At 44.0% G+C, this 12,485-nt stretch overlaps 1 protein-coding gene across 4 annotated transcripts in view; it reads right to left on the reverse strand.

Moving 5' to 3' along the window:
- Positions 1-326: 326 nt before the first annotated feature.
- EARS2 (glutamyl-tRNA synthetase 2, mitochondrial) overlaps positions 327-12,485 on the reverse strand; it is a 34,645-nt gene continuing 22,486 nt past the window's right edge. For all 4 annotated transcript variants that reach the window (XM_049903065.1, XM_049903066.1, XM_049903067.1 and 1 more), the window contains one exon: positions 327-12,130. In XM_049903065.1, the coding sequence (XP_049759022.1) occupies positions 12,047-12,130 (84 nt within the window). In that variant the 3' untranslated portion in view covers positions 327-12,046. The remainder of the gene's footprint in view (positions 12,131-12,485) is intronic.

Here is a 12,485-nt window from a genome sequence, read left to right on the forward strand (position 1 = left end):
GCGCGTCTTCACATGGATCCCCTTCACTGCGAGTCTTCGGGGCTAGCTATCACTACTTATCTAGCGACCAGGGCTAAGGTCAAAGTCGATCAAACATCTCAAGGCCTGCGCCCTCTCTTCCTTCAGAAATAGGGTCGCCAGATAAAATATAGGACCCCCAGTTAAATTATCATTGCTGATGTCAGATGAATCCTGGCTGAAAGCGAAGACTACAATAGTTTACCTGTATTATATTGACTATCCAAGGCATTTGACTGTGTGGATCGTAACAAATTATGGATGACATTGCAAATAATGGGAATTCCAGAACATTTAATTGTGCTCATGAGGAATCTGTACATAGACTAAGAGGTAATCGTTGGAAAAGAACAAGGGAATACCGCATGGTTTAAAGTCTGGAAAAGTGTGCATCAGGGTTGTATCCTTTCACCATACCTATTCAATCTGTGGAAACCCTGGTGGCGGTTGTAGTGGTTAAGTGCTACAGCTGCTAACCAAAGGGTTCACATCCACCATGCACTCCTTAGAAACTCTATGGGGCAGGTCTACTCTGTCCCATAGGGTCACTACTCAATCTGTATGCTTAGCAAATAATCTGAGAAGCTGGACTACATGAAGAAGAACCTGACATCAGAATTGGAGGAAGACTCATGAACAACCTGCGTTATACAGATGACACAACTTTGCTTGCTGAAAATGAAGAGGACTTGAGGCACTTACTGATGAAGATCAAAGACCACAGCCTTCAACATGGATTACACCTCAACATCAAGGAAACAGAAATCCTCACAACTGGACCAATAAGCAACATCATGATAAACGGAGAAAAGATTGAAGTTATCAAGGATTTCATTTTACTTGGATCCACAATCAACGCTCATGGAAGCAGCAGTCAGGAAATCAAAAGATGCATTGCATTGAGCAAATCTGCTGCAAAAGACCTCTTTAAAGTGTTGAAATGCAAAGATATCACCTTGAAGACTAAGGTGCACCTGACCCAAGCCATGGTGTTTTCAACCCCCTCATATGCATGTGAAAGCTGGACAATGAATAAGGAAGACTGAAGAAGAATTAATGCTTTGAATTGTAGTGTTGGAGAAGAATATTGAATATACCATGGACTGCCAAAAGAATGAACATATCTGTCTTAGAAGCAGTGCAACCAGAATGCTCCTTAGAAGTACAGAAGGCGAGACTATGTCTCACATACTTTGGAAGTGTCAGGAGGGATCGATCCCTGGAGAAGAACATGCTTGTTAAGTAAAGGGTCAGCGAAAAAGAGGAAGACACTCAACGAGATGGATTGACACAATGGCTGCAACAATGGGCTTAAGCATAACAACGATTGTGAGGATGGCACAGGACTGGGCAGTGTTTCGTTCAGTTGTGCCTAGGGTCTCTTTGAGTCGGAATCAACTAGATGGTACCTAACAACAACAACAGTAAAATATGAATTTCAGATTAGCAACTAATACTTTTTCAGTGTAAGTATGTCATATTAACCACTGCCCTGGTGGCACAGTGGTTAAGGGCTTGCCTGATAAACCATAAAGTCAGTGTTTAGAACCCACCATAACACATCATACCATTGGCAAATTAAGTATTTACATGCTTATTTTGTTAAAGGATAATTAAAAAAAAAAAAAAGTATGCCATGACACTTATACTAATTAAATGAGGGAAGCAAGCAGATGTTATAATTGGTTCAAAAGAAATGTGGAAGAAGTGCAAAGTTTTATGGAATAAAGGAACTTGAAAACGAACGTGCAAATGCACCTTCCCACCTGCAGGGAGGGCTGTCCCTCCAGCTCACAGAATTAATTTGCATGTCTGTGGACAAGAATTACTTGGCTTTGCTATCAGTCATCTACAATTTACGAGGTTGCAAAACATCTCAAAAGCAAAGAAAGGCAAGAAACCAGAAGGGTGTGCTGTCTAGACAATGCACTTTTCCATTGCAGCACAAATTCCTCCCTATAGTCGTTTGCCTGTTTTATTACACTAGTATATACACAGGGACATTGTTTTGTACATTTCTGTATCACCTGTCCCTAGAATAGTGCCTGGCACACACACCACTAGACAAGTGAACAGTGGAAGCAATAAGAGATGGGTGTGGGAGCCCTGGTGGCACAGTGTTTAAATCACTCGGCTGCTAACCTAAAGGTCTGCAGTTCGAAACCACTCCAAGGGAGAAAAATGTGGCAGTCGTCTTCCCAAGGGAACAGGTTATGCGACTTGTAGGTGCCATCTCTACCCCAAATATACAATCTAAGTTAAAAACATACCATGGACTGCCAGAAGAAGGAACAAATCTGTCTTGGAAGAAATACAGCCAGAATGCTCCTTACAGGCGAGTATAGTGAGACTTCATCTTGCTTACTTTGGACATGTTATCAGGAGAGACCAGTCCCTGGAGAAGGACATCATGCTTGATCAAGTAGAGGGTCAGCAAAAAACAAGACCCTCAACAAGGTGGATTGACACAGTGGCTGCAACAATGGGCTCAAACATAGCAACAATTGTGAGGATGGTGCAGGACTGAGCCATGTTTTGTTCTGTTGTGCACAGGGTCGTTGTGAGTCAGAACCAACTCAGCAGCACCTGACAGCAAGCTAAAAAGTTTCTTTGCCGTGCCATTTCAGTTCCAAAATAAATCTAGTCACACACATTCCCATCTGAGGGGTTGCTGCTCATAAAAAAAAAACACCCTTTGAAATGGAAATAATGAAACTGCAGTTGAAAGAATGACAAGTGACTCACTATGTACCAGATCCTACGCTAAATCTTTTACAATTATTACTCGTACAGGACTGTTACACTTCATTTGTATTACAATGAAAACTATTATACTACTATTGCATTATTTGATTCTCATTTTGGGGGAGCTATTTTACAGTTCTGTAAACTGTAGGTAACTAACAGCAATGGAAAGTTATTCTTCTCTAGAGACATGCAAAAGATTCTGTCCCCTGGAGAGACAACCCTCCGCTCTGTGGAAAAAACATTTCCATTTGCACATCCATTTCAATATTCCTGATGTATAAATACATCTGCTCTTTGAATTCTCCTTTGAACTGGTGTTAAACACCTTACCAGTTTCTCCACTAATAAGTAAAATCTTTAATTTAACACGAGTTCATTTTTACTCTGTGAAAGTCATGATTTTACCCTTTTCTGAAAATTATCTTTTAACATCTGGTCTAGGCCTTAAAATAGTCCTGTTGTCGTCGTTTTGGGTGCTGTCCAGTCGATTTTTATCTCTTAGCGATTCCATGTGAAAGAGTAGAACTTCCTCATACGGTTTCCTAGGCTGGTGGCACAGTGGTTAAGAGCTACAATGAGCTATGGCTCCTAACCAAAAGGTCGGCAGTTCGAATCCATCAGCTACTCCTTGGAAACACTATGGGGCAGTTCTACTCTGTCCTATAGAGTTGCTATCAGCCGGGATCGACTCTATGGCAATGGATTTTTTTTTTTTTTAAAACCTTTACTGAGGAGCCCTGCTGGTCCTGTGGTTAAAGCTCTCCGCTGCTAACCAAAAGGTGGGCAGTTCGAACCTGCCAGCTACTCCTAGGGAGAAAGATGTGGCAGTCTGCTTCTGTAAATATTTACGGCCTTGGACACTCCACAGGGCAGTTCTAGTCTGTCCTATAGGGTCCCTATCAGTCGGAATCACCTTGACAGCCAGTGGGTTTTTGGTCTAATCGTTACTGAAGCAGATCACCAGGTCTTTTTCCCAAAGAGCCACTGAGTGGGTTCTAACCCCCAACCTTTTGGTTAGCAGCCAAGCACTTAACCGTTGCGCCACCAGTGTACCTTAATGTACTCTTTTAATGCTCGTTTGTCAGATGTGGAGGCTGAGTCACAGTGCAATCAAATAACTTACACAATGAAAATGAGTGTAAAGCAGAAATCAAAAACTGGCGTCTGAGAGCCAGACTACTATAAAAAAAAACTACTGTAGAGGTGTTTTATTCCCCTACCCAAACCAAACCCAGTGCCATCGAGTCGATTCCAACTCATAGCAACCCTATAGGACAGAGTAGAACTGCCCCACAGAGATTCCAAGGAGTGCCTGGCGGATTTGAACTGCTGACCCTTGGGTTAGCACCCGTAGCACTTAACCACCACACCACCAGCGTTTCCTTTATTCCTTTTTTCTGGAAATGTCCGTTTTTTTTTTTTCCACACTTAAAAAAAAAAAAATCAAAACTTAGAAGCAACAATCTTGGTTTCTAATATCATTCTCTAAAAAAAAGAGCCAGGGCTCCTTGGGGAAATGGTTGATTCTAGGACTGGGGCAGCAAATCTATCAGAGGAGGCTAGAGCATCTACCCCTGCATTGATGGGGGTATATCAAAGGCATACAGGAGCGAACTCATTAACTCCCAGTGGCCAAAGCTGGCACAATTTAAGCAATAAAATAAAAAGGTAGTACTGGATTATAACCTAAAGTATAAGATAAATATTCATGAATTCATATTGACATAAATAAAGGGTTAAATAGAGAAGAGACAAATTTCCCATGCACAAAAATTCTAAATATTTTTGTAAACACTCCCCGCTTCAATGAGTTTGAATACAACTCCATGAGACTGGGATCTCTTTGAGGTAGGGGGATTATCTTTTGCTCACTTGTTAAGTTTAACAAATACACAGAAATAGTAACAAATAAGGTGGATACACATCTGTGGACTGACCACCTACAATGATATGGCTTTGTCTTCACCGTCTCTGCACCCCCAGGCCTAGCAGAGGCCCTGGCACCCAGGAGGTGTTTCAGCCAAATGAATGAAAGAAGACCAGATTGGATGAACTCCACCAAGTGGAGGTCTGTGGAAAGAGAAGCCCCAGTCCCCTTAGCTGGGCTGTCCTACTGCAATCAGGAACAGGGTAGAGAGTGATGGGCTGAGGGGACCCTGGCCTGGAGGGAAAGGCTGTGACCCCAACATTTTGCTCAGATCTGAAAGGTAAGGTGGAGGTCCCCAGGGTATCACAATGAGCATAATACATGCCAAGTCAAACTTGTACTACCCTTCTGAAGAAAAACAAAAAGTTTATATTACGTGATTCATTAAGTAAAAAAAAAAAAAAAAAACCCCACTGGTGTCGAGTCAATTCTGAGTCATAGGAACCTTATAGGACAGAGTAGAGCTATCCCCAAAGGGTTTCCAAGGCTGTAAATCTTTACAGATGCACCGCCACATCTTTCTCTAATGGAGCAGCTGGCAGGTTCGAACTGTTGACCTTTCAGTTAGTAGCCAAGTGCTTTATAACCACTGTGAATAAAAAAAATAATAGTTAACCACAAATGATGTGAAGTTCCTAAACATGCAAAATAATATTCTAGCTAAACCTAGTAACTAGGCATAGCAGAGTGGAGCCTGCAGCTGTGCACTTGACTGAGCCTCTGACCATCCAACCTGATCAGATGCGGGTCTGGGCTTTCATTCAACAAATACTTATTGAGCACCTGCTACATGAACTGGCACCTTTCTCAGCAGTGAGGGTACAATAGTGAACAAGACAGATGAGATGCCTGGACTCGTAGATCTCAAAGACTGAATCAATACATGGACAATGGCCAGACCGTACATAAAAAGAGAATTCTAATCCACAACCTGCAACATTCAGCCCAAAAAATCAAACCACTACCTGCAGCTACCGGGCCAGGCAGCCAGACAATAATCCCTGTAACAGTGGGCTCCAAATGTCCAGGACTTAATAGCCGACAGCTTCCCTAATTTTTGTTCCTCCTGCCAACTCAGGACCAACCAGAGAAAGCCAAATATGTTTCTCTAACCAATCACATAAGATGCCCCGCTTCTAGTTAGCCTGCCTCTGGCATCTCCACGCCAACAGCTTCCAGGCGGGGCACACCTGAAGCCGTCCCTCCTTTCCACTAAAAGCTTTCCTTCTCTACCGCCTGCCTTTGAGTCTCTGACAAAAGCCTTTGTTGTTCTCATTTGGGTGTTCTTTGTCTACTTCCACAGATTTTGCGATTTGGCCTTAGCAAAAAATTGCAGAACTGATTACTCACACAGTTATTTACACAATTAGTTACAATCACGTGCTATGGAAGAGAACAGGGTACTTCTGACAGCTAATGACGGATGACGCCTTCTGGGAGGAAGGCAGAGGTTTCCTTGGGACGGGTGATGTGGAACTGAGATCTGAAGACAAAGAGGTGACTAGGCAAAGGGGGGCTGTGGTGGGTGGGACAAGAGTATTCCAGACAGAGCGACCACATGCATGAAGTCAAGAAGGGACATGACATGTCTAAGGACCTACAGAAAACTAATATGGCTGGAGACCAGAGAACAAGAAGGTGTGAGTGTAGCAGGAATGAGTGAGGAGCAAAGGCAGGCAGGGTCAGATCTGGTAGGACTTTATAGGTGGATATGAGAAACACGGCTTTATCACGATCACAGCCCTCCTCCGTGCCTCATTTTCCGATCATCTCCTACCAAGCTCCCTGCTTCTGTCTGGCCGTGAATATCTCTTTTTAGCGTAGTTGCCAGAATGATCCTTCAAAAAACATATATCTGATGTGATTTCCCTGCTTAAAACTTTTCAATGGCTCTGTACCTCCCATCTCATGAAGACCCAACTCCTTGTCTTCACTTACTGAACCCCCACTTTGTTCAGATACCCACCACTCCCAACCCAGCCAAGCACCTCAGGGCAAAGCTCACCCTAACCACGCAGCACAGACAGTGGGCCTGAGGCTGACTGACTGATCTACTGGAACCACAGTGATGGGTTAAGAATCTGGAAGTCAGCTAGAGGAGGGTGCTTGGAGAAGTTTCCTTGCTTTTGAGGGGGACACAGGAAGCCACTCTCTCACCAGACATGAAGGAGGAAGTGCAGAGAGGCCAGATTGCTTCAGGCAGCCAACTGTGAGCACCAGAGAACTAGCCCTAGGCTGTGGCAGAGACCAGCCAACAGAGCAGAGAAAGATCCTGGGTCCTCACTAACGTCAGTGAGCACGTAATTAACCAACCCTGGAGCCTGCCTTACCTCTGAACTTCCTGTTATGTGGGTAATAAATCTTGTTTAAGCCAGTTTGAATCTGGGTTTTGTTATTTGCATCACATTGTGCCTTGCTAACCTTAACCTGGCAAAGAAGGATCATTCGGGCCTGGCCCTGCCTGGTTTCTCAGCCACATCTTCAACCACTCCCCTGACTCCTACCCTTGGCACCAGCCATGCCCAACTTTCTGATGTTCTTTTTCATCACTCTGCTTGGAATGCCCTACAAACCCTCACCTATGGGGGAAACTCCTATTCACCCCCTCAGAACCCTGTTCAATGGTCACCTTGTGAAGTCCTCTGATACCTCTGAACAAAATCAAAAGCTTCTCTCTCTGGGCCCTCCTATTACCCAGAGGGTCCTTATTTTCTAAATATTCATTATCTTGGTCCCTGGGGAGGTAGAGAGAGAAGTGAAAACCATCATAAGACAATATTAACTGGTGAATAGGCAACTCCTAATTTTAGACGAGGGAGCCCTGGTGGCGTAGTGGTTAAAGCACTCGGCTGTGAACCAAAGGGTTGGAGGTTCGAGTCCACCAACAGGCACCTTGAAAGAAAGCCCCAGTGATCCACTTTGGAAAAATCATCCATTGACAACCCCAGAGAGCACAGTTCTATTCTGACACACACGGGGTCACTGTGAGTCAGAATCAACTCAATGGCAACTGTTTTTTAAATTTTAGTACCGACTAAGGCATCCCTCCATATCGAACCATTCCATCTGTCCCTACATTTCGCTTCAAATTCTCTGTCAAAGGTCTCTCTCAGATTGCTGGATTCAATGCAAATTATAGGCAAATGGACTAGACTGCTAACTACAGTTGTAAATCTTATGAGAGACACAATTTCCTGAAGTAAATTAAAGTGAAGTTGGAGACTGTTGGAATCTGGCACTTAGATCTGCTGACGACTAGCAATTCTGAGAAAACTGATCTAATGAAGCCCTCAAACTTTTTTTTTAATCACAAGATCTTTGCTGATTCTCCACTGTGTCAGGCAGTATGCCAGGTGCTGTGGTTATAAGCAAGATAAGACAAACTTCCTGCCTGCCTTAGTTGTGTATATTTTTAAGGTAGACAGTTAACATATAAAAATATACTATGTCATTTCATATGGTAGTATTATGAAAGAAAGGAGCACTGGTGGTTAGGCGCTCAGCTGCTAACCGAAAGGTCAACAGTTCAAACTCACCAGCTGCTCCAAGGGAGAAAGATGTGGCAGTCTGCTTCTGTAAGATTTACAGCCTTGGAAACCCTATGGGACAGTTCTACTCTGTTCTATAGGGTCGCTATGAATCAGAATCGGCTCGTTGGCAACGGGTTTATTACGAAGCAAAAAAAAAAAAAAAAAAAGGGATAAAGATAGTATAGATGGGATTCCAAATTTGGCTATAAAAAAATGCTAATCTTCTGAAAAGGATACTCAGTGAAACTGTGAGACACTGAAAGAGAAAGTGCTGAGAGAAGGAACTGCTCCCACCTATCACTACAGTGGGCCCCACTGCCATGTTTGTATTACACAACTCTGACCCACTGGCCACAGTTGATTGGATTGGGGTAGACACCTGACCTAAGCAGAGGGCCGATTCAGCTTTAGGCTGGGACAGCTGTTAGCCAAGTACAGAGAAGAAGAGGTCAGCCTGCAGAGGGAGAAGATGGGAGAAGACATACAAGAGAGACAGATGTGAGAAACTGTGGGGCCTCAGAGAAAGTGGCTGCCTTGTGTCTTAATGGATTTTCAGGTATGGATTCCAGTCTCTCACGAGGTCCTGCTGGAAGTCCTGCCCTTTGGATATGTGGGTTCTAATTCCTCCAATAAATTATTTTCTTGGTTTAAGTTAGCCTGACTAGGTTTCTATGCCTTACAACAAAGATCACCGTTTATAAGAATGAAAATGATGATGGTGACGATAGCTAACGTTCACTGCCAGGCACTGTTCTAAGAACTTTTCATATGTTATCTAATTCTTACAAAAACTCTTAGAGACAGGCACAATTCTTATTCCCATTTTACGGATGAGGAAAACGAGGCACAGAAAAGTCAGAGAGTAAGTGGCAGAACTTGAATATGAATTTAGACAGTCTGCCTCCATGCTCTTTACCAGTACACTATACTCTCGAAAACACTGGGGGATAACGAGATTATTTAAAATGTGTGAAGTCCCTTCCTACAGGCCTCCTGGTCCTGAACAAAAGCCCCAAACCAAGAGACATCTATTACTTTCTATATACGTGAACTGAGGAAGAGGCAATGACATTACTGACTCAGCTTTAAACATCACCCACCTTGCTAAGAACATTCATTCTGTGACTGCAAGTTGAAGAGCTTCTGGCCACCATTTTTAATGTCTTGGAAGTGGAGGCTCTGATGCCCCTTAGCATTTAAGAGCTGAGCTGGTAATGTGGATTGCCACAGGCCTGAGTGTAAATCCTGGCTCTGCCTCATACCATAACTTTGCAAAAGTTACTCAACTTTCCTGAGCCTGTTTCCCTATCTATAACATAGGAATAATAACAACGGTACCTCTCTCAGGGGGTTGTGAAGATTTAACGAGATGATGGGCTGAAGTGTTTGCCAGCATGATCTGAGACCATGGATGTGGCTGAGGCTCATATAAGTGCACATGAAGTCCTAAAAATTGGTTTATTACTATGTCTCCTTCTGTGGCTGACATCTGCTGTTTCTGCCTTTACCCCTTCTTCTGGAGAAAGCTCCCTAGGTTTTCTTGGGACTTTTCCTCCAGTGGATACCTACTCCTGGCTAAGGAAGGACAACATGACCTCAGCTGCCCAACCAGACACTCTCTCCTTCGATTCTGAATCTTTAGCTGAGTCACTCAGAACTAAGGAGTAAAATGCAAACTGAGAAACAGACAACAACAAAAATACTTGGAGTTCAGGTGTTCCCATGAAAAAACTCAGTCCAAACTGGTCATTAGCTCCTGCTGCCTGGATAACCAGAGCTTTACTGGTTCCTGTCTTTCCCAAGACCTGGATCCTTGGCTTTTCTGTAGATTCTAAACCCGTTAGAATTAAAAAAAAAAAAAAACCCAAACCCATTGCTGTCGATTCCAACTCATAGCAACTCTATAGGACACAGCAGAACTGCCCCATAGGGTTTCCAATGAGCGACTGGTGGATTTGAACTGCTGACCTTTGGGTTAGTAGCCGAGCTCTTAACCGTTGCACCACCAGGACTCCATGGCTCTCCCATAGTTTCCAATAAACTTTTTATGTTAGGCAGAGTTGGTTTCTATGCTGGCAACCAAAGACCTTATCTAATATACTTTTCAAGAAGAGATTCTAAGGCTTGACAAACTCTTTAATGTTCTTCCCCTACTCCCCTGCCAAGAAGAGTGTATTGTTATCTACTGATCGGTAACAAATCACCAAAAAACAAAGTGGCATTAAACAATAAACATTTATCATCTCACGATTTGAATATCTGAAATTCAGAAGCTGCGTAGCTGAGTGGTTCTGGCTCAGGGTCCCTCATGCAGGTTACAGTCAAAATGTCAGCTGAGCCTGCAGGCATCTGAAGCTTTGACTAAGGCTGGAAGATCTGCTTCGGAGATGGCTCATCCCCATGGATGGTGGCAGAAGGCCTCATTTGCCCATCACACAGATCTCTTCATAGGGCTGCCTGAGGGTTTCCATGACCTGGAAACTGGCTTCTCCAAAAGTAAGGGATTCAAGAGAACAAGATGGAAGCAGCAACATGTTTTATAACCTAGACTCAGAAGTCAAACTCTATTGATAATTTCCTCAATGGCCTACTGGTTACATAAGTCAGCCCTATTTGATGTGGAAAGGGACTATGCAAGGGTGTGAATACCAGGAGGTACGGATCACTGGGGGCATTCTCAGAGGCTGGCTGCCATACAGGGGAAGCCTTGTGTTATGGACTGAATTGTGTTCCCCCAAAATATGTGTTGTAAATCCTAACCTCTATGCCTGTGGTAGAATCCCATCTGGGAATGGGTTACCTTCATTACGTTAATAGGACAGGATTACTGTCCGGTGTTCCTGAGTCAATCTCTTTTGAGTTTTTTTAAAAGAGATTAAACATGCAAGCAGAGATGGGGGAAGGCACATGCCAAGCGACATGAAGACTGCCCAGGAGCAGAAGCTCAGAAGAGACAAGGACCTTCCTCCAGAGTTGACAGAGAGAAAGCCTCCCCCTAGAGCCAGCACCCCGAATTTGGACTTCTAGCCTCGTAACTATGAAAAAATAAATGTTTATTTGTTAAAGCTACCCAGTTGTGGTATCTGTTACAGCAACACTAGGTAACTAGGACACCTTGTCTTTCTGCCCAATCACCATCCTCTTTTCACTTTAACTGTTCCCAGTTACCTAAGACCCCAAGAAGAACACCTCATTTCAGACACCCTCAGACAATGACTTACAAGTCATGGGTGGAAGAAGGTGGATATGAAGAAAAAGATGCAAATAGCAGGGTGAATGCCTCCAGTCCAAGGATCAGGTCTGGAGAAGTGGAAAAGAGGAAGAAATGACTTTCAGGGAAGGAAGAAGCAGGCTGCTCCAAGGTTCAAGCACAGAGTATTTGAAACACTTGGCAGATGAGTAACTTCTCCCCGTACAAGCCCCAAAGGAGGTCTGACATAAAGTTACCCCTGCTTCTGTCAAGGATCCTTTACTGCTCTAAGTCCACACCAGCCTGAGGAATATGAGTCTAGGCTGCTGCCGAGCACTGTGGACGACTGTTCTGTGATGCTGACTGTTCCGTGAACCAACCTCTGCTGCTTAATGTGGTGCCAAAAACTAGACACGAGTACTTTTCAGAGTCAGGGAGATGAGATGGGCATGGGTTTCCCTAATCAAGTTGGGGGATGGGCCTGCGTGAAGCCACAATGCACTCGGGCATGTTGTTTCCACTATTAGTTCCACAAGCTTCCGGATGGGCCCTAGTCTTCCTTCTCCTCTCCTCCAAGGGCAGTCCAAGCGTAGAGGTCACGAAGGTCACTTCCACTGCCTGTACATCTTCTCTTTAGCTGGAAAGCACCTTCTGTATTCGTTCCCGAACTTCCTTTGGTCCCAATGACACAATCATTTCAGCTACAGGGGGTCCTTGCTGAGAACAAAAAGAGAAAGCATTGCCTTAAAATGTGCAGGGAACTAACACACAGCCTTAGTCTGCAGAAGTTGTGCCCCAGCCTAACCCATGCCTGCTGCCTGCATCCCAAGGAGCATGGTTTGTATTTTATTGGTCTTTAATGCTCATGGGTGAAGATGGATCCCAGGGGCCTATTTTTCCTTTATTAAGTAAACTTTTTATCTGCCTGCTACCCCCAATAAATGGCAAACCCCGTGAGGGCAGGGACCACGTTTGCTTCACTCACGGCTGTACCCACTGTACATACTACCTGTTGAATGACTAAATGAGGGGAGGGGTCATCTTCCGTTCATCTTTGTACCCCCACTAAACT

Source organism: Elephas maximus, chromosome 12, assembly GCF_024166365.1.
Source record: "Elephas maximus indicus isolate mEleMax1 chromosome 12, mEleMax1 primary haplotype, whole genome shotgun sequence".
Classification (NCBI taxonomy): Eukaryota; Metazoa; Chordata; class Mammalia; order Proboscidea; family Elephantidae; genus Elephas; species Elephas maximus.